At 39.9% G+C, this 23,191-nt stretch overlaps 2 protein-coding genes across 2 annotated transcripts; both read right to left on the bottom strand.

The window, feature by feature from the left end:
- Window positions 1-11,557: 11,557 nt before the first annotated feature.
- On the bottom strand, window positions 11,558-13,357 carry LOC144704824 (pentatricopeptide repeat-containing protein At2g13420, mitochondrial-like). The gene is made up of 2 exons (XM_078577371.1): window positions 12,646-13,357; window positions 11,558-12,579 (listed from the first exon to the last, which is right to left on the bottom strand). Exons 1-2 carry the CDS (start codon window positions 13,255-13,257, stop codon window positions 11,641-11,643), a joined length of 1,551 nt encoding a protein of 516 aa, XP_078433497.1. The 5' UTR covers window positions 13,258-13,357; the 3' UTR covers window positions 11,558-11,640.
- A 6,151-nt stretch (window positions 13,358-19,508) lies between these two features.
- On the bottom strand, window positions 19,509-22,516 carry LOC144705013 (glutamate-1-semialdehyde 2,1-aminomutase, chloroplastic-like). Its single transcript, XM_078577603.1, has 3 exons — window positions 22,288-22,516; window positions 21,606-21,779; window positions 19,509-20,849 (listed from the first exon to the last, which is right to left on the bottom strand). Exons 1-3 carry the CDS (start codon window positions 22,462-22,464, stop codon window positions 19,782-19,784), a joined length of 1,419 nt encoding a protein of 472 aa, XP_078433729.1. The 5' UTR covers window positions 22,465-22,516; the 3' UTR covers window positions 19,509-19,781.
- Between the last annotated feature and the right edge of the window lie 675 nt (window positions 22,517-23,191).

The raw sequence follows: 23,191 nt of genomic DNA, 5'->3' as shown, positions 1-23,191 counted from the left end.
GACAGATTGAAAGAGGAGAGAAAAAGAGAGAGGAGCAAATGGAGTCAAAATGCCACTGCACGTGTCCAAAAAATCTACAACACATTGTTTCAATATATTTATGCCAATCAACCTTTGGATCATCCTTGCTTTCTTCGTCATCTCCGTTGCCACCAACACTTCAGTGTCATGAGTAGCTCAACGCTTTTCGTTTTCAGCCTTGACCGCTTGTAGTTGATGACGGCACGACCAGCGGAGAAAAATCTCTCCGAGGGTGCACTTTTCGCCGAGACTGATAAGAACTCCTCAATTATCGCTAAACCAAGATATGAGTGCTCTCCTATGACCTTCCACCAATGGAACAGCTCTGTCCCCCTGATGGGAGGTGGAGTAATGTAGGCATCTAGCTTGTGTAGTGTATCAGAATTTGTAGTGTGATCATTGTCTGGCAACAACTCATCAAGTGCTTCGCTGAAAAAAGCAGTTGTTGTCCAAGCAGGAAGAAAACACCCAGATGGAGCTGAATCAGTCATAGTTTGATCATTTCTAACAGTGGGTTTATCTAATAAATTCCCTACATAACTGATGACTTCATCCCAATAGTCACGGTCGTTTAAGCATCCCTTCATGGATGGATCAATGAGCGTAGCAATGGAGAAGGCCTGGTTATGACTGAGGATGGTTGAATATTTCTTCAGCTTGGTATTCATCGCTTGACAAGTGTTGTAGATGAAAGTCTGTTGCCGTGATGATATAACAGTATTCACTTGAAACAAGGTTGATTCTCGGATTCCTCTCATGACAATATCAAGATGTTTTGTCACGCTCTGAGGATGACAATTGCTTCATTTGCGGTTGGTGACTTGGATTGACAAGCAAGGGACATGGCAAACACAAGGGGCTGAAATATCCCTACAAAATCCTTGATCATCTGCCACTCTTCATCAATGAGCAGAGGCTTCTTCAAGACATTTACCGCCATTACATCAAGAATATTCCTCTTTTTGATGCTTGCGACAAGCATCTCATAAGTTGAATTCCACCTTGTGGTGCAGTCTAAGGGGATCTTCTATGGTTCGATAATCACAAGTGCTTACATAGCGATACGTAATGCTCGGCACATTGTGTTGACCCAAGTATTGCAGTTACAATGTCCCTCAATCGGAGCACTCGTCACCTAGAGTGGATGAACCGAAGTCATCATTGACTTCGTCTCTGTCATTGGCACCAGTAATGTAATTGTCATCCAGAATGACTATCTTAGAAGGTGCCTCCGTAACCCGTAGTGAGCTTAGCCCAGCCTAGACTACAAGGTTGATTACGTGTGCCACACATAACACGTGCCGACTTGTAGTGAAATGATGGTTTGCTTGCTTCAATTCATCTTCTAAAATACCCATCATCTTCTAGTTTTTTGATGCATTGTCTGTGATCACTGCACACACATGCGTAAAAATAAATCGCAAACGTGAGAATGCCCTTGAGAAAAACTATTATTGATTACATCTATATGCGTACCTTTACCTTTAAGTCAAACTCCACCAATATTAGGAGGACAGTTGCGCTAAGGTTTTCACCACTGTGTGATCGTTTCAATTGGCATTTCCCAAGCACACGCTCACACAGTTTCCACTCCTTGTCCACCCAATGCACAGTTACCCCTAAGAATGCAATGTTGTTTTCAGAAGTCCATGCATCTAATGTTAGTGAAACACGAGCAACGACAGCCAATTGATGTCATACGATTTTTTTCATATCTTTGTAAAGGGCTTGTGCTTTGGCTTTGATACCCCGTACAGATGGGATAGATATCTCTTCTTGAGCAATATAACGGAGAAGTCTTACAAAGTATTTCTTCCTAACAATCGCCCACGCTGAATCGGATAGACATATGAAACGCACTATTTCTTCCTTTGTATTATCTATCATATTACCAATCTAATATTGCTTCTTGCTACCTTTTGTAGAAAAATATTCAGCCACTAACCTCTCCCTTCCGACATTATTCCCCTTGCCCTTCAAGGATGTGAAAACCTTTTGATGAAATTTTTCCAGATGTCTCCACAGAGGAGTGCTGCTCAGATATTTGCTGCGGTCCACAACTACACTACATATTTTGCATCTGAATTTTTGTTGTCCCTGAGATGTGAAGTACCTCAATGCATCACAGCCATTAACGCGGGCCTTCTTCTATTTTCTATTTTTGCCATTGTCTAAAGACTCATCCTCCTCAGACATAACTCTGTACAGTAGGGCGGGTGAGGATTCACAATCATCAATCCTAATATTTAAAAGGAAGGTCACATGGATAGAAAACTATAAGGGGGTGTAATTGAGAGAAGCAGATTGCACGAGAATATGGATTAATTGAGAGAATAGTGAGATTAAGAGAGAGGGTGTAATTGAGAGAAACAAATTGAGAGTGAAAAGGGAGTAATTAACAGAAAGGGTGTAACTGAGAGAAGTAGAGTCAGAGATTACAGAGAGCAATATAGAGAAACAGATCGCAAGAGAATAGGGAGTAATTGAGAGAATAGGGAGATTGAGAGAATTGGGAGATTGAGAGAGAGGGTGTAACTGGGAGAGAAAAATTGGGAGAGAAAGGGGAGTAATTGAGAGAAAGAGATTGAGAGAGAGGGTGTAAATGAGAGAAACAAATTGAGAGAGAAAAGGGAATAATTGACAGAAAGATATTGAGAGAGAGGGTGTAACTGAGAGAAATAGAGCCAGAGATTTTAGAGAGCACTTGAGAGAAACAGATTGAGCGAGAGTATGGAGTATTTGAGAGAAAGAGTTTGAGAGAGAGGGTGTAATGGGGAGAAACAGATTGGGAGAGAAAAGGGAATATTTGAGAGAAAGACATTGAGAGAGAGGGTGTAGTTGAGAGAAATAGATTGGGAGAGAAAAGGGAGTAGTATAGAGGAAGATATTGAGAGAGAGGATGTAATTGAGAGAAATATAGTCAGAGACTGTAGAGAGCACTTGAGAGAAACAGATTGCAAGAGAATAGGGAGTAATTAAGAGAAAGAGATTGAGAGAGAGGGTGTAATTGAGAGAAATAGAGTCAGAGAGAGTATAGAGAAATTGAGAGAAACAGAATGAGATAGTGGGCGTAATTGAGAGAAAGAGGGTCAGGGATTGTAGACAGTTTATTCAGATATCAGGTTTAACTTGGAGAGAATAAGTTATCTAGATCAAAAAGACTGGATATCAAGATCAATTAATCAGCATTGGACAATGTTCTTCCAATTGATTGAATCTGGAGATGGAAAAAACAAGAGAAAGATGGAACACAGATTATGCAAAAGGCATAGACACAAAAACAAAGTCAAAAACAATAACAGGAAGGATACGTATACCTATCTTCCTCAATTATTAACAGAGAAGTAAAGGCATAGACACACACAAATATATGTATATGTAAAAGACATGAAGTAATTGATTTTAATTTTTGGAGTTGAGCTAAGAGACAACCCTTCAATCTACACAATGGAATAGAAATAGAGATGGGAAGAAAGTACACCTTGAATCTACGTTGGACCTGCTGATTTTTTCTCGTCAGAATTCTGCTTCATAATTCAGAGTGGGTTTCAACTTTCAACTTTGAACACGTCGATTGCACACCTGTGCGAGAAAACACTGCCGATAAATACCAACCAACGATTGATTTATTAGAAACCTCAAGACAATGATATAGTAGATGTGCTACCGAAGCTGGAAATTCAAATCTGTTGAAGGATCCTTGCGCGGCCTATCTCCACGTGCATCCTCTCTCCAAGCTAGAAATCCCACAAAGGATCAAGCTGGAAATACGACCTTCCCTATATTTTGGAACTTCCTTGCGCGTCCTCTCTCCACGCGCAAGAATTTTTGAGGGAGTGAGCTATAGAGTAGTGAGTACTCTGTGGCTGTGGAACTTCCACAATCGCGCAATGGACGCCTGAAAGAAAGCAAGATAGGGAACAGTCCAGACGATTTTTTATAAGGCTTATAAAAAATCGGACGAAAATCGCACAATCGCACTGCGCATGGCCTTAACCAATGTGCGGTGTGATTTATCATAATGTTGTCAAATGTGTGGTTCGAAAATCCGAACTGGATCGCACATTGGCCTAAATTCACACCGGTTGCACCAAAGGACGATCGCATCATAATGTATTAAGATCTACCTCCTTCAGTAATGCTCCCCAACTCAATCTCTTTTCATGACTCCATACATTTCCTTGGAGCTTGACGAGTTCTAATAATATGAGAGTTGATTCAAGAAGGGGAAGGAGTTCACAGGGAAGAGGATGAAATAAATCCTAAAACCTTGTTTTTCCCCTTGTTTGTTCTTGTCTTATTTTCTTAGCCACCAAGAGGTCCCCCAAAAAGAACACATAAAGTTTCTCTTATTCTCTCTCGGTCGTTTGCAACAAAACTTCTAATCTCCCACTCCCCCTTTGACTCTCCTGCTTCTTTTCCTTTCTTTCTTGGCTATTTGATTCCTTCAGCACCGTTTGCAAATGTCAGATTCGATCAAGACCGAGTCCATCGCCTCAGATTAAGCCACGTCGTCTTGCATCTTTTTTTCTCTGCACAAAAATACAAACAAGCAATCCAGCAAGTTCACCTCTTTGATGCTCTTGATTGTGCGGTCTGGATAACACCACGTCATTCTTGTCAACAGTGAGGATTTTAATCCCATATGGACTAAATTCAGATCGAATGCATGTATAAACTTGATGCCATCAATAGATGTTTGAATATGTGCACACACACGACCATGCATCTCTTCTCACACAACTGTTGGTGCGCACTTCCATTCCACCTGTGTGCCCTGACAACTCTTCTTCGGTGCGCCACATAGGCACTTCTGCCTAGCTAGTGTGCCAAGCTGCCCGGTGGAAATGGGCTCTTTTTTTTTTCCTAGAAGTTTGCATTAAAAAAAATTCTTGTACACTCTAAGAAATCCAGAGAAATAAACTTTACTTCCTTTTCCAACTCGATGACTATTTTGAGCATATCAATTACAATACTACATTCATAGAACTTCATAATACAGTCATTTTATGCAAAGGATGATCATTTATTAAACTTAGCTATCGCCTCTTTTCCGTGAGCAAGTACTTTACTTTTTTGTATCTTCTGTTTTCCACAAAAGTTTTTGTTATATTCTAAAAATTCCCCATAACATACACAAAAGTAGCCTAATTATCCTCTAATATCCATTAATAAATATCAGTTACCATGCTTATTTTCATGTTATCAATCATCTAGAGCACGAGGTGTAGCTTGGTACCCGATGTGTTGGAGACTCAACCTATCTATTGGATTAAATCGATATGATGTTAATTAATCTATATGATGATATACTTAAGTTTGGAAGGCCAATAAAGGTTATTGGTCCACTGGAATCGTTAACTTGATTGATACATGGGCCTAGAGGGTCACACACAAATGGTCCTTTGGACGTTGGAAGATATACTTAAGTTTGGGGGGTTTATGAAAAATATCCACCTAATATAAATAGGGGAAGGCCCTGAAGGAAATTCACCAATGTCAGAATTTTTCAGGAGCCTTCCAATTCTTCTCCCTTCTCTCCATGACTTCTCTCCACTCTTGATACTATCGGGAAGCCATAACGACAACATGAGCGTGAACGGGGCTCATCAACGAGAGGGAGGAGATCCAAGGTGTCAAGAATGGCGTCGATATCTCTAGAGGCTGCACACTTGAGCAGCTTGACTCGTCTCTCTCTGGGACTCAAGAAATCATGGATGCGATCCGTGCACATGTACTTCATCAATAGTTTCATCGATATCATATGATTTCGTTACATGCCTTCCGCTGTGTGGAATCCTCGTCTGCATCTAGATCTAGGCCAATAGAACCCAAAAAGAAGGTCCCATTCTTTGGTTTTGGTTTTTATTTTATTGATTAGATGAAAACTTGTAATGGGGGCATCATCTTGTTTAACATGTGATTATATTAATAAATTTTCCATAAGTGAACCAAAGGGGAAAGGGGGTCGTTTTGGCTCTCAGACCTAGATTAAATAAAATAATATTCTACTGGGGCCTAAATGTTCCAAATCCACAGGGAACTAGAGTTGACTACAAGGGTCAAACTTGGTTTTGCCAAAAGTTGACGCTCAATTTGAAGGGGAAAATCTAAACTTAAAGATTGATTGAGATGAATTATGATCACCTTAAAGACAACATTCATAAATCACAACTCGCATGGACAGTTGGGTTCTAGAGGCCTTGATCTGGATGAACATGATGATTCCATGCAGTGGCATTAAACGGAATCCCAACGGCATCAACAAAAACATTAAACAAATCACCTTGCCATGTATCGCATTCGTGATTATTTCAATCCTCGAACGAGTCGCGTGGAGCTGCTCATGTGTTCAGCCTCTAGAAGTATCCTTGTGGTCCTCGTCACGTCAAATCTCCTCCTTCACAATGATGAGCTCAAATCAATGACCATCGCCATCATGACGTCGCCTCAATTGCATCAGGAATGGAGATGAGCCATGGGGAGAAGGGAGAAGAAGGGGAAAGCCCCTAAACGATTCTGGCCTATGCGAAAACCCTATTTATACTAAGTGGGTATTTTTTATAAAAACCCCCAAAACTTAAGTATAGCTTCAAATGTCCAAGACCATTTGTGTGTGACCCTCTTGGCCCATGTATTAGTCTAGCAGCCCAATAAACTTTATTGCCCTTCCAGATTAATTAACTATATTATCATATAGTTTAATTAATATCAGATCAATTTAACCCAATTGATAGGTTGCTTCTCCAACTTGTGGGGTGCCAAGCTACACCTCGTAATCAGATACAAAGAAGTGTGTATCGACTTACTTATCGAAAATGTTCCTCATCATGTACTATGTACATATATTCCCTCAACCGCTTGACTTAGGGTATGGTCAACTGTCAAATTCTAATCGATCATCCAATTTAGTACTGATGTGTTCAGAAATCATCGTAGAACTCTTCTCTGATATTTCACTATCTTGGCCAAGGACTTCATCCCATCGTCTTCCTTGAGTTCTCTCCTCTTATGCCAAAAGTTGATGATCACATCTTGACCACTCAATCATCTTCGTCAACTTCTTGATGCACCCAAAATAAGACTATTTTGAATATCATGATTAGAGACTTTTAGGTCATAGTCAAAGTATAATTGTGCATCCACAATACGTCTTTGGTATCTCAACCATGACGTGAATCAACCTGATTAACAGTTTGGTGTGATACCATTTAGGGATTTATATAGATCAATTTAATGAATTCTTTCCACTAAAGAGCACTCACTATCTATCTTTAGTGTCTTCACACTCATCATATGAGTGAGGCTAGATAATGTAATTCTATCTACATACTTTCAAGTCCTTCTCGAGTATCTTTTGAATAGGAATATTTTGAACACATGTTTAAAAACTGGTGATCTTTGTATTACGATCTCTTCATAATTCTCAAAGTTTGATCATGTATTCATGGACTTCATTATAAAGATGACACGTGCGCTATAATGAATTTGTTCCTTTAATGAACATGGAACTAAATATGGACTATGTGATTGGCGTGTCGGTCACATATATTTCCATCATGGACATGTGGTGCACTCAATGTCATCCGCCCATTTCATTTCTAAGAATTCCAAAATTAGAGTAGGTAGTCAAGTCAACACTAAAAAGTCAACCACCAAAAGTCAACCTTAGTTCCCTGTGGATTTCACCCATAATCACTGTTATATTTGGGTTTGAACTTATAGTCTGTGTCAGAATTCTCAATTATTAGTCATCGTGTCCTCTAACTATGGCTTTTTGATGCGCATCACTAAGCCTCTCTTAAAGGATAAAAGTAATGAATGTAATAAAATTCCTCACTCTCACATGCAATTACATTTGGCCAATTTCAGACAAATGGTTTAAAGAATGAGCGTAAAGACTGACATTTTCATATCTCTTCCCTATCACTTTCAATTTTTGAATATTTTCCTTAATTTAGATACGTTTTCGAATAATTTCTGGAAATGGCTTCAACAAATAAACTATTTTTAAGTCATGGATTCATAATATGTGCATGAAAGGAATTTTGTTATAATAAAGAATTCCATAAGAGACAATCATCAAAGCTCATGCATTATTAATTATTTTTTACATATTTCATTTAGATATTCTGAGTTGTAAGGTCCCAGTATACACAAATCTCAATTGAATGAAAAAGATAACTTACCAAATGTTATTCTATGAAATGAAATTATAACAGGCATTTGATATAATAATCAATAAGCAATGTTATGAAATAAACTATTTTTAAATTAATCAAATATTCCTTGTCATTTTTTCTAATTATATTCTTTATTGTTTCATTGATGTCTAAATTTTTTAACATATTTTTTCATTTTTGAGGTGATATCGAAATTTCATGTTGCAACGAACACCAAAGACATTAATTAAATCTCCAGAGTGGGTTATTTAAGGATGTATTTATAATAAATTTTTTATTGAAGAAAATTTTCAACGGAAAGACAATAAAGGGAAAATTACCTTTGACACTTTCATCCTCTTAAACTTAATGATCTATTAAAAAATTTTACATCTTTGATGAAAAGGATATAATTTACTTTTATATATTAAATAGATATTCTGTAAATCTCATGGGGGCTCACTTATGATATTATACTGTGTTGACATCAAAGTGTTGATATAAGCTTTGAAGGATTTTCCCGTCATGAAACACTTTTAGATTAAAAAATATTTCAATTTTTAGTCTACATATGGTATGTTTGAGAACAAATTGAGATGGAAATGTATGAGTTTTGATGATTGTCTCTTATGGAATTCTTTCTCTTATGAATTTAATTAAGTGGACACCTTTTTGGGACATCCATAGACAATTAACCACGGTCATGTGGCCCATGTCAAGCTGAATGATATTACGATAAATGTGGCTATGTTTTTATGAGTTGTACATGAATTTAAGCTTCAAAATATTGAATTTATTCTTTTTATATTCTATTCTATTTGATTATTTCTGAATTTCATAGAAACATCACTTTAACGTATCTCTAGCATTTTTAACTAACCATGGTTAAGTTTTTCAAGCACCCACCGATGCCAGAAAGGTATTTTATATTTCTTTAGCATTAAAATTTTAATAAGATTAAAAAACTATCTTAAAAAATTATTTCTTATTTCTAGTTGTTTTAACCTTAAGATAAATTATACAAGATCTCTGAAAATATTAGTTATCAATCCAAGTCATTTTTTCTCTATTTTTACATAATATGATATTCTAACAAAAATTATTCACTTTTTACTTGATTATAAATCCTAGAGAAAATTTATAAAAACCATTAAATCCAGAAATTGTCCTTTAATTATTCTTTTTAATTCTAAAATTATTCATTCCATTTACAAACTTAAAAATTTCTACATTGAATTTCTGCCTCCCTATGGAGCTAACCCTTACACTATATTTTTAGAGTATCTAAGGGGAATATATATGTATATATTATATTTGCATAAGTCTAAAATAAAACACATACATAAAATCAGTAAACTTTGACTTTTCATCAACTCAGGAAGAAGTTTTTGGAGTTACTTTGTACTTTAAAATTTAATGGCTTGATCTGTATGGAAAGAGGAGTTAAGTTTGGATAAGCACATTGGATGCCCATGGCATAAGATAAACATTGGCTATTTGGTCAATACAACAAACCTAATAACTTCAACTCTATGCGGACAAATTACCTATTTCTATACAAGATTTTGAATATTGTTGACAATTTACTTTATCAACTCAGTGAGGAAATATCTAGATGATACAAATTTAAATGAGATTTTTTTAAGAACTTGTACTATGCTTCATTGGAGAGAATGTCTAAAAAAATTTATGGAGTGCTTCGAGTTTTTCTGTGTCATTGATTTAGAATTATGATTCCACCGGACATGGAGAAGTTGATAGTTAAGAAATATAAATCGAATGTATCCATATCTTTAATCAAATAAGTTCAAGCTAATAATCTTTAATCTGTATTTGAGGAATTTTATCTTTTACCTATACAAAAGCGTATGTTGGCTATTGTGGCACAAAAATTTGAATTTTGGATGTAGTCTAGGACCTCAAAGAGGGAACTTAAAATGAATGTTTGTCAACGACCATGTAGTGTCCTCTGACTAGTCTAATACGGTATATAAATAGATTATCTGTTTTCTACTCAAAATCTCTCTTCTGATCATAGAATTTTTAAGTCTAGGAAATGAACTGTAAATGGGTTGACTACATTTTATCGTGAATTTCATGCCAAGGTGCTGAAGGGAAGAGGAGTGTCAACTCCTTGAAATTCAAGGACCTATCATTTTGTACCACTACATGGCGTAACAAGCGAGAACTTTATCATTTTCTGGAACCCTAAAGAACCCGAAAGTCCCTCGTATTTTCTTGTGGCCAATGCATGATATTTTGGAGCATGTAATAGTTTCTAGATAGTATTGTTTTGGGAGATATTTTGCAGGAGGACTTGAGGGAGATAATGCAGTAAATCCAATAGAAAAATTAAAGCAAATACAGCTACTTTGGAGGAAAAGTTGATCAAAATAAACCAGAGGTTTGGAAAAGAAAAGAAGCAGCAAAGGGGCCTCTCGTGGAATCAAAGTCAACAGAGATTCAGATAAGATCTGAACGATTTATAATATATTCTTTTAAATAAGTAAGCAGAACGAATTGACACACTTTGAGAAGAGAGCTCAGAAGAAGAACACCTAAACATCAAATGGGAAATTAAAGTCATCAAGAAGTCAATCTGAACGCAGTCCAAGAGGCTCAACGTAGGGGAGAGTATTTTCAGCTTGGGCAGTGTAGGAGTGGAAGATATTGACTTGAGCGGGTCAACCTTGGCTTTGGTAGCCAAAGTTGATAGATTTATAACTAAAAATTTGACAAAAGGTCAGCATGGCCCAAGGATTTAATAGAACAAAAGGCAAAGCTCTAACGAAAAGAGAATCACCAAAAGATAGGGCTAGGGTTTTGCCTGAACAATGTTAAAAGTTGAGATTTATGTTAGATCATCACGGCCCAGTTAGGGCTAATTTTACTAACTTATGGGCCTGAGGCCATGTACGTGTAATAGACTAATCCTAGGAATCTAATGGAAAAACTAAGCTAAAATGGATTTAAATAAAGGCCCAATAAGGGCCCATTAACGGCCCACTAAGGACCCATTAAGGGCCCAATAGTGAGGGGCCCATTTAGGGAATATATTAGGTCCATTAAGGACCTAATATATGCTGGGCCTGATTTATATCAGGCCCAGCCTCCAACAGCTATAAATATAGCTGTTGGAAGTCCTTTTTGAAAAAGGAATCTCTTCTGCAGCTTTTTCCAAAAGCATTAACCTCTCTCTCTCTCTGTGAAAATTTGTATAAAAGGGGCATCTGTTCAGTAATAAAGATCAGTTCATTTTTGCCCCAATTTTTCTGTCTCTTCTCTACATTCTCAGAAATTCTCTCTGCAGTCCACTATCTCATCTTTTCCTTCAATTTATTACAATTTATAAATAATGAATCGATGTTATGATATGAGTAAAAATGACAGGAAACCATTAAAAATATAATACAGGGCACCTGCCAAACATTCATGACTCAAGATATCGATTACCCTTTCACCTTTTGTAAGGCTTGAAATAGTAATTCTGGAACTCAGACTTGAACTTGAGAGACTCCTCTTCCACCTTCTTCTTAAGTCTGCGCCAGGTCCTCACCATGTCAGCCTGAATCAGGCCTCTGTAGAGAGTCTCAAAGGTGATCTTCTGAGGAAGGAATCCCTTCTCTATCATCTGCATGAAGAACTGGCAAGCCTCCTTCCACTGCTGCTTTCTACAAAGCTCATGAATCATGCAAGTGTAAGAGTCCACATCCGGGCCAACTCCTCTCTCGGCCATGTCCTCCCACAGCTCTCGAACCAGCTCCGGCCGGTCGAGCCGCGAGAACATGCCCACCAGTATATTGTAGCTGTGTATATCTGCCCTCTCCTTCATGATCCTGTATAGTTTAAGCGCGGAGGCCGTATCCTTCCTCCCGCGATACTCCTTGAAGAAGCAATTGTACGTCGCCGCCGACGGCTGCACCCCCAAGCTAAGCATTTCATCGAGAACCTTCTCGGCGTCATCAACCCGGCCGCACGAGGCCAGGCACTTGACCAGAGAGGTGTAAGTGGCCACAGTGGGGGAGATACCCTTCTCTCTCATGGAGTTGAAGAGAGAGAAGCAGAGCTCTGGCTTGTGCGCGCGGCTGTACACATGCAGCAAAATGGAGTAGCTGGTCACGTCAGGCTCGATTCCCCGGCTACGCATTTCGTCGAACAGCTGGCCTGCGGCGTTGATCGTCTTCAAGAATCGAGCTTCGGGGTGGAGGCTGGACTTTCTGCAGACTCCGTTGAGAAGAATATTGTAGCAGACAACGTTAGGCTCGCGGGTTTCTCTCAGAAACTTCTCCGCCATAGCCGGGCGATTAATCTTGCACCAGCCGTCCATTAAAATCGCGTAAGTCTTCTCGCTCGGGAGATGGGTCGATTTCCTCTTGTTGAAGATATCGGCTGCGAGCTTCGACCGGGGAATTGGATTTCAGAATGGGGAAGAAGAAGAGGGGAGAGAAGGCAAAGGGCCGACCTTGACGAAGCCGTACTTGCAGAGCGTGTCGAGGAGGAGATTGAATTCCGCGGAGGTGGGTGAGCGACCGACGAAGGCTTCCATGTCGTCGAAGGCTCTCAGAGCCTGTTTAGAGAGCCCAGCGGCGGCGAGGCGGCGGACAAGAACCAAGAACGTTCTGGGCGATGGCGGAATCCCCCTTTGATCCATCTCCATGATCATCTGCCAGGCCACGTCGAATTGCCTTACCTTCCCCAGCGTGTCTACCATCAGATCGTAGGCGTCGGCGTCGTGGGTGTGCAGGGCGTGGTCTCTGGCCCAGAGGAAGAAGGAAATGGCGACCTTGGAGACATGGCGGAGGCGGAGGAGGACTTGAAGAACGAGGGAAGGGGAGAGAGAGACGGCGCCGGAGAGCTCCAGAGAGGATTCCATGGGGTGGAAGGGGTTGTGGTGACGGATGAGGAGAGAGGAGATGGCGTCGGCTTCTGGGCAGGAGCGGAGGAGACGGCCCAGGTAGGTGGGTGATGGCTGGCCATGGCCGTCGTCGAGGGAGGAAGAGACTGTGCAGAGGAAGCGCTTCGACGATGGCGATCGAGGAAGACGGAGAAGGAGAAAGGGTATCGTCGATTTCATTGATCGCGCTTCCCTTCTTCCTCCCTTTCCATCAGTTCTCGGTTGGCTGGCAAAGAACTACAAAACTTGGCATGGCAGTAGAGAAATGGAGAGAGAGATTTAATTAGTGGACATCTAGAGAGAGACATACAAAAAGAGAGTACGGTAGGAAATGTCTCTGCGATATCCGGTATCGGACATTCGATATCCGATATCCGGAAGAAATCGGGATGGCGTCTGATATCGGATATCTGACGGACTTCGTCTGGCAGGTGAAAACGGATATCAGGGACAGATATCGCATGGGTAAGGACGAGACGGATATCAGATATCGAATATCGGTACTGTAGCAACCGATATCCGAAATCGTCATCCGATAACCGGATATCGGAAAAAAAAGATACTGGAAACTTGATTCCCGGTATCTTGTACAGCATCCGTCCCGCTACCGGCATCGAGACGAACGATCCCTAGAGAGTAGGGCTTTTAGCAAAGACCTAAATCTTACTTAAACTTTGAGGTCCGTTCAAGTCCGTTCTTGTTTGGTCCCAGTCTGGTCAGGTTGACTAGTCTGTGTCAAAGTCAAAGTAGAAAATTTATGTCCATAGTAATGTAAAATATCATCTACATCAAGTGGCCGCCATAGATGGTCAAATATATGGCGTCTATGCTGAGCTCAGTAGACCTCTCTCTGTCGAGTTGGATTTGATTATTTTTGAATTTGACTAAAAAATGTTAAATAAATATTTCATATTTTACTTCTGGTTCTCGTCCTGTTTGTCCCTTGGACCTAAACCTATCTGACCAACCGGTCCATCCTCAAATAGAGGACCTATGGTCCCGGTTTGGTCTGGTCAAACCTGTCCTCAGTCCTAAATGTCCAACCCTAAAAGAGAGAGGAGAGAGGGATATACAGTAAAAAAGCTGTATAGAGAGAGACATGAAAGAGATGAATATGACGAGAGAAATTTTAATCGTGAGATGTTTAGAGAAAAAGATGTGGAGATGCATATAAATCTAGATAGAGAGGGAAATATAGGTATATATAAAGATAAATAGGTATAGACACATAGATGTGGATTGCTATATACAGACGGGGAGATAGGCCAACAAACAAAAAGATCCATAATAGCGATAGAGATAGAGAGATTGAGAACGATGTCTATAAATACAGAGAGGTAGAGACATAGAGATAATAGAGATAAAGATGGAGATAAAGACAGAGAATTATAGATATAGATATTTGTATTCCTATCTAGAGAACCCAGGTAGAATATAAAGAAGTCAATGTTTTGTCATATTTTAATATTATTTACTCGTTTAGTGTGCATTCTGATGGATATTATGTGGACATCTAGCCAATCACACTACCATGTTTATTTAAGTTCATTGAATAAAATATTAACGTTCATTATTATTCCGTGTGATGTTTATAATGAAGTCCATGAATACGTGTAATGACTTAGTGAATTATGATGAGATCATAATACAATGACCACTAGTCGTTAAACATGTATTCTAAATATTCATGTTCAATGGATAGTCGAGACGGATATCAAATTATCTGGATAGAATAGCACTACATGATCCTACTTATACAATAAGTATAGCAAATCTTGTGGTTATCAATGTGGCGACACTAAGGACAGATAGTGGGTGCTCTTTGGAGAAATAGTTTACTGAATTGATCCGTATGAATCTTTGAATGGTATTATACCTAAACGTCAATCAAGTTGATTCATGTCACAGTTGTATAAGTGATCCCCTGAGCTGAGACACCAAGGACATCTCGTGAGTGGACAACTACATTTTGACTACTACTTACGAGTCTCTAATCATGGGATTCAAACAAGTCATAGCTCAGATGTAGTAAGAAGCTCACGGAGATGATTGAGTGGTCAAGACGAGATCATCCGCCCTCGATACAAGAGGTGATCGACTCAAGGAAGACGATGCAGAAAAATCCCTAGCCAGGGTAGTGAGGATATTGGAGAAGGCATTCTCCAATGATCCCCGTTACGCATCAGTACTAATCGAATGATGGATTAGGGTTTGACGATAAACCATAGCCTTAGTCGTTCAAGAGTCTAGCGCGGATGATGGATTATACATATACGGTAACTGATGATGGTAAAGGTTCCATGAGAGAGTTCGAGACTACTCGATATCTTCTAGAGCACGAGGTGTAGCTTGGCACCCCACATGTTGGAAACTTAACCTATCAATTGGGTTAAATCGATCATTATTTAATTAATCTATATGTTGTTAATAGTCTTTTCTGATCAAGGCGTGAGTTTACAAGACGGTCCTTAATTCTTGCAGAACCTCCAGACAAAAATTCCTAATCTAAAAAACCAATTGTATGTTGTTATGACTGTTCTTATTTATCAATAAAACATACTCCATCTCTTTCTTTTACCAACGCCCGGAAGATTAGGAACTAATAGCATAACTCTTGTAAAGATTTTTTCTCTTTTATCAATTCTTGGTTTGCAAATTAATTAATAACACAATTTACACTAAAAGAGCAACCAGAGTCATATATATTAGATGTTCTATTGCCAAGTAGGTTCTTACTAGCTCATCATGAATAGCTTATGCCAGAAGATGGAGAGAATAGAGCATGATAAAGGTAACACGAAGTGTTAGTGGGAAGGTTCTGATTTCTCAGAAACTTCAATCATTTCACGCGTGTAAACTTCAGGTTCTGCAAGAAAAACAGAACTTAATAATTGTGAGAAACTTGAAGTAGAGAAGTCATTGATGTAAATAAATTATTTATTGAATATTGCAATTGTTGAAGTACAATGTTCTGCAAGAAAAGAGGTTCCGAAGGCGCGACTTTAGGACTGGAGCGAAGAAGCGACGGAGCAGAAGGGGCAAAGCAAGTAGTCACACAGTGTGAGGACGAGTGGAGCGAGTCTTCTCGCTGTGGGTCAATAAATTAATAAGGTTTGCCAATAAATGTTATTGGGCCACTAAAGTTATTAACTAGAATGATACATGAGCCTAGAGGGTCACACGCACAAGGTCATAAGGGCATTGGTGAATATATTTTGCTTTTTAGGGTTTTTGAGAAAAACCTTAAGTGAAATGTAAAGAGGAACAAGGATCTCATTTTAAGCACCCATGCAAGCCTAATTTGATTTGCCCTCCCTTTCTCCACTCTCTTCTCCACTCATCCAAGGAAGGGTGTCGTCATGGTGAAGAGATCTTCTAGATTTTCAAGAAGAGTTGAAAAAGAAAATGTGGAGATCCAAGCGCCGAGTGATCTCGTGGATACTTCTAGAGGCCAGACGCATGAACGGCTTCAGAATGATCTCCGAGCGGCAAAGTCAAGGGTGAGACGAGTTCCCCAAAAGGTACATTCAATATGATGATTTTAAAGATAAATTTTGAATCAATTGACAAGCTTCCGCATCCATGGAAATGTGTTTTCCATGGACGAACCAAGGCACCGAACCCAAGACATTCTTCTATAGTGAAATTTTTCACTCATTATCCCCTATCAATATTCTAAGGTAACTTTCACTCAGCCTCCTAAACAAAACCAACTATAGCCAGTGCAATGGAAAAAAATAGTTAACTTATCGAAGGAAATCGCTTATTGTTTTAAGCTATTCAAGTATTATGTAAAATGAGTTGATGTCTACTAAGTTCATTCCCATGAGGCTTATGGGATAATCCTCAAACTATGCCTAAATTTTATTATACAAAGATGATAAAACAATATAATTTTGACCACTTCAAAACTCCCATTATCAGTTTTGATTCACAATATGTCATCTTCATGTATGTTGTGTTTCTATTCCGTGATACTAATAATATCACTTTCAACATGATCAATAAATTTATCCTTCTGATAAATGAATATCTCAACGAATTAGTCATTTTAAAGCTCCAATTCTGTGCCGTGAACATCTAGTACCAAGGTCTAGATCCTCTTTCGATGTTGTTGTACAAAGGTAATTAGGAGATCTAAAACTTCCTATAATGAAAATTAGGAGTGGAGTACATTCTATGGAATTTTTAAAAAAATCATAATATCTAATTTCATCCATTCTAGGGGGATTCTTGGCCCAGATCTAGACTCACAGATGTACTCAACTGTATCGAAAATCATGCAAATAAAGTAGCATATCAAGGCCTAACACCATATTTTTTTAAAAAAGTAACTAGCATAATTCCTCTAAGGCAGAAATCAATGTTGATACATGGTCAATAGTGGTCGACCCTAGACCTATCCAAAAAAGTAAATATTTTGATGTCTATTAATGGGTATAGTGGTCAGAATTTTTGTCGGATTCTTGCATCTTCCACTCAATATCGGATGGGACCTAATCTGCAGAACCCTATGATGATGGATATCCCCTCCCTCTCAATATTTTACGTGAACCATGGAGGTTGAGGCATGCTATATGGCTTCCTCTCATTTGAAGGATCGTAGCCTGATATTTCCAGTTATCCCAACAGAATTTTAAGGATATTATAGCAATTCACCAAATAATTTTGAATAATTTCAATCTATCATCCTTATTACAATGAAATCCTTACTTATTATAGTTCTATTTTTCATACATAATTTTCAACTAGTAGGCTCTCATTCTATTTTTTATAACATACATCAATATCTTTATGTTCATGTCATAATATTTAAATTTTCTACCAAGATTATTCATGGGGTTAATATTTTCTATGACATCATATTCTTGTTATTTTCTCCATCCTTCATTCTGAACAGTTCAAACCCAACTATGAAAAACGACAATCTTGAGAGCTTTACTTCCAAAGTTCCCTTGTATATGGTGCACAACAGATCCCAGATCCCGTTATATATAATTTGAGATAAAATATGTTCTTTCTTAGAGGGATTCATTAAACACTATAATACAGCCCTCATAGTTGATGATAATTTGCATTCACGAGCATCATATATATCTTAGATCCTAAATTCTAATAGTATAAAGATCGTCTATACACAAAATTTTAAGCAGATTAAGGTTACTCCCTTACTCATTTCTCAGTTTTTCTTCTATCCCGGAGTTTTTAGTTTTTAACCCCCAACCAAAAGAGTATGGAACCAAATCCTCAGCCCAATCAATTAGGTGAATTAGAATGATTTAAGTAGGTAAAAACAAAAGACTAATGGGAGAAAATATCTTCCTATCCTTGGCTACCTGAGGTTCCACGGCAAGACTAAACTGCTTCTTATCCTCTTACTCCAGTCCCCTCTGTCTTCTAGAATTATCCTCTAATTTTTATGACTAGGTTTTGAAAAAGTATAATTATAAAATTTTGTGAACCATATTCAATTATTATAAAAATTCCTAAAATGAGCCGTAGTTTTTATGAGCAAATAGTGGGTTAAATATCATCACATAAAATCATAATATATCATTTTTACATGAAGAAAATTAAGTATAATTAAATGCTTTTAATTAATCTCCAATTATCTCTCTCTTTTATCTCAACCCAATAATCAACACAGCAATCCATGCGCTCAGATTTCCTTATTTCTATATCCTTCTACTCAATATATCTCAATTCAAATCCCAAGTAATTCGAATCAATCAAACTTATTTATCCAGTCAATGAATTACACAGAATCCAACAGGTAACAGTATCTCTAAATATATTTATTTGTTTAAATGTTGGATAGTAATTTGATTGTATCATTTTTTACCCCTCATGACATGTCAAATTTTAACATATGGCACTGAAGAGTCAACCACCTTACGTCTATTCACTGAACAGAATGTCCAAGAGCCGAAATAAGTGGGAAGATGCTATGAAAAAAGTCTTAAATCTATTTCAAGTGTTTTTTCGTCCCATTTAGTATGTGCATATTTTTCTCTACGAAGATGTTGCTGACTGGTTCCTACCTGTACAGAGAAAATACAAATGCAAAGAACCTTTAAATTTAAAAAGTTGTGTCAAAGGGGAGAGATAGAAAAGTCAATATTTTGCCTTTTCATTTCAGTATTTGAATTGAATTCTTGCCGGAATAACTTCCCTTTTCAACTCTAGAATTCATGCATGTTTTTACCATCAAAACTTGGAAATTAAAATTTCATAGTTGATGCAAGATATGTGCTGTGTCTTGTGCCGGCAACCAATCTACAGACTCCATGCCGGAAATAAGGTTGATTCAAAATCAATTACGCATTTCCTGACTTCCAGATCCTCCCTGTAATCTCGCTTTGGAATTTTTATTATGAATTTCTCTTGAATTCAAATTTATGCAGAGACTTAGTCACCAACGATACAAGGAATTTAAGAAAGCAGAATCTGAATAGCATTAAGTTTTTACCATCAGTAATCCAATGGCATTCCTCTCACCTAGACTGCTTAAAGACATCTTATTCAATGACTTTGAACAAAACTTTACTCACCTCAGAACCGTGCAAAACTCGCTACGTTCGACGGTCACCAGAAGAGAAGAACACCTTGAACCTAACCTGAAATCAGAAGAGACTACAAACAACTCATCACTGCCCACCAATCTAAGATGAGAGAAGACCCAAGAGAGAAGAAATGACGAGAGATCAGATGCGGTGGAAGACTCTGGCGGCGGCCTCGAGAGTCTTCTCCAGGTCTTGGGCCGTGTGGGCCAAGCTGGTGAACCCGGCCTCGAACTGGGACGGGGCGAGGTACACGCCCTCCTCAAGCATCCCTCTGTGGAACCGCCCGAACTTGGCAGTATCACTCTTCTTGGCATCCTCAAAATTGGCTACCGGGCCCTCGGCGAAGAAGAACCCGAACATGCCCCCGACGTGGCCTCCACACACCTCGTGCCCTGCGGCCTTGCCGCCTTCGACCAGCCCCTTAACCAGCTCCCCAGTCACCCTGTCGAGCTGCTCATACGAGCCTGGCTCCCTCAGCCGGCGCAGAGTCTCAATTCCGGCTGTCATGGCCAGGGGGTTCCCACTCAAAGTCCCAGCTTGGTACACCGGCCCGGCCGGCGCCACCATCTCCATGATATCCCTCCGTCCGCCATAGGCGCCCACGGGCAGCCCGCCACCGATGACCTTGCCGAGGGTGGTGAGGTCTGGGGTGACGCCAAACCGCTCCTGGGCACCTCCGTAGGCGAGCCGGAACCCGGTCATGACCTCGTCGAAGATGAGGAGGACCCCGTGTTCGGAGGTGAGGCGGCGGAGCTCGGCGAGGAAGCCCGGGGCTGGGGGGATGAAGCCGGCATTACCCACCACTGGTTCGAGGATGATGGCGGCGACCTCACCGCGATTTAGTTCGAGGAGAGCGGCCACAGCTGCGGAGTCGTTGTAGGGAGCTGTGAGGGTGAGAGACGCTGCGGCAGAGGGGACGCCGGGGGAGTCGGGGAGACCGAGGGTCGCCACACCGCTGCCGGCCTTGACGAGGAAACTGTCTGCGTGGCCGTGGTAGCAGCCCTCGAACTTGAGGATCTTAGATCGGCCGGTGAAGGCGCGGGCCAGGCGGATCACGCCCATGCATGCCTCTGTCCCGGAGTTCACAAATCTGACCATCTCAATGCTGGGGACTGCATCTATAACTGTCGCTGCCAGCTCGTTCTCAAGCACGCATGGCGCCCCGAAGCTTGTTCCCTTCTTCAACGCCTCCACCAATGCTGCATTCACCTGCAACAAATTGAATCATTGAAGTTGATCAATCTGAGCAACAGAATAGTTCTGTATAGCTGCATGTGTATGTTAATTTATGCATGAATTCACATATACATGAAATTGATCAATCTATCTCTCTCAGTATCTCCACCCATCCATCTAAGTTCCTCAATTCACCAATCTCTCCACTCCAACAACTATCCACCCATCCAAATTGATCAACTCATCAATCTTCAAACTTATCACATCAGTCCATCCGTCAAAATTGATCAATTAAATCAATCTATCTAATTCCACTCCAATCCATAAATTTCAAATTTATCGAATCATCAATCTCTCTACCCTTACATCAATCAATCCATCCAAATTGATCGATAATCAAATCTATCACTCCAGATCCATCCCTATAGATAAAATCATCAATCTCTTTCCATATACCGAATTGATGAATCTCTCTCTCCACATCCATCCCAAATGATAAACTCATCAAACTCTCTCCATAACCAAGTTCTTAACACCTCTCACTCCACATCCATCCCAAATGATAAACTCTTCAAACTCTCTCCATAACCAAATTCTTAACACCTCTCTCTCTCCACATCCATCCCAAATGATAAACTCATCAAATAACCAAATTCTTGAACACCTCTCTCTTTCCACATCCACCTATCCACTCATCCATCCATAAAAATATCTACCTGCCAATCTGTTCGTTGTTATCCATCTGACGATGTACCAATCTATCTATACTTAAGCGAGATGGGGGCAGACCTTGTCATCCGCATGACCGATGATGGCAGGACCCCATGAGCCGACGTAGTCGATGTATTCATTTCCATCGATGTCCCACATCTTGGAACCCTTCACGGAGTCGAAGACGATGGGCTGCCCGCCGACGGATTTGAAGGCCCGCACCGGCGAATTGACACCCCCGGGCATCAGATTCTACCAGTACAAAGACGAAAAAGTTCAGTTTCCAAAATAAACCATTGATTAAAACCCAGAAAAAACAAGCTTAAGCTTACAACATTGCAATTAAAAAAATCAAACAAACACACATAAATCGCATGGTGGATTAGTTACATTGAAATTAAGCAAACATGAAAAAAAAACCATTCGATTCAAGCGGATTAAAGGGGAGAAGGAAAGAGAATTCCTGAGTTTCCCATCCCCCCTCAAATGTAACATGACGACAATCAAAGCGGCAAACTCACCTCATTATCAAGAACTTATTCCCACATCCCACAAACGAACACTCGGCAGTTCAAGATTAGAAACTACAGATCAACTAAATCCTTTCCCACCCAACCGAGAGAAAAAGACTGTGAGAGAACCTCCACAATCAGAAATGAAGATAGTGAAGAACAGAGCCCCCAAAACGAAGCCATGCAAGCAGTAAAAACCAGATAAATAAAGCAAAAAGATAGAATTAATGAAGATGAAGGCTTGGTACCTTGGCGGCGTTGAAGGTCTCCTCAGATTTCTCCAATGTGAAAGGCTTCTTCTCTACGGAGATGGCCATCTTCACCAAAGATGAAGAATGGCCCGAGACCCGCCGAGCGGACTTGGAGGCTGGACGGTCGGAGACGGAAGACCTCCATGAAAGCCCGACGCCGGATGTAGCCGCCATAGTCTCTGCTTCCTTCTCTCTTCTGCTTCCTTCTTCGCCCTCTCAACCGGATAAGAAGAGGTCGCGAAGCAAGAGCCTTGTCGTAAGCCCCACGCAGAGAACACCGATCGGACGGATGAAAACCAGCCACGTTTGATGGGTAATCGGCAGTCAACACGTTCATGCTTCGACAAGCCTGATGACGATGACGTTGACGAAGGGTTCACCTTTGGTTGACGGTATCAGCGTCAACTACCGTCAATCACGTCAACGTCAGGTGCCACTGTTTCTGCTTACTTCTCTCTTCTGCTCGTCAACGTCAGACCTTCAACCTCGTCGTCTTCATCCTCGGACCGGATGAGAAGAGGATACGACGGTTGACCTTTGACCTTTTGTTGATGGTTGACGGTTGACCTTTACGCATAATTGGAGCTAATAAACCGTTCACCTTTGATTTGCAGTCAACACATATCTAATAAGGTTCAACAGGTGCGGATAACGATAACGTTGATGAGAAATTGGTGTTCTGTCCATGACATCAATGTCAATTTCAAACTTCTGTCGTCGTCCTCATCAATGACAGTGGGTGACATGAAATAAAGGTTGACGACTGACGGCGTCAACCGTTCACTATCTAGAATTCGTCAACGCCATCTTCAATGAGGGTCGATGATGTTGACGTTGACGTCATGGTTGAGTTGTGCCAAACGCCAATAGTATGTGCAATTTTTCAACTAACCAATAACCA

This window comes from Wolffia australiana, chromosome 6, assembly GCF_029677425.1.
Source record: "Wolffia australiana isolate 7733 chromosome 6, ASM2967742v1".
NCBI classification, from domain to species: domain Eukaryota; kingdom Viridiplantae; phylum Streptophyta; class Magnoliopsida; order Alismatales; family Araceae; genus Wolffia; species Wolffia australiana.
The sequence above is the reverse complement of the archived record's forward strand: the minus strand, read 5'-3'. Positions and strand labels throughout refer to the sequence as shown.

Coding starts and splice junctions, on each gene's coding strand:
- LOC144704824 (XM_078577371.1), bottom strand. CDS start 13,257: ATGAAATCGACGATACCCTTTCTCCTTCTCCGTCTTCCTCGATCGCCA. Junction 12,580..12,645: donor GCAAGTACGGCTTCGTCAAG/GTCGGCCCTTTG, acceptor CCCCGGTCGAAG/CTCGCAGCCGATATCTTCAA.
- LOC144705013 (XM_078577603.1), bottom strand. CDS start 22,464: ATGGCGGCTACATCCGGCGTCGGGCTTTCATGGAGGTCTTCCGTCTCC. Junction 21,780..22,287: donor AGACCTTCAACGCCGCCAAG/GTACCAAGCCTT, acceptor TTGTACTGGTAG/AATCTGATGCCCGGGGGTGT. Junction 20,850..21,605: donor TCGGTCATGCGGATGACAAG/GTCTGCCCCCAT, acceptor AATTTGTTGCAG/GTGAATGCAGCATTGGTGGA.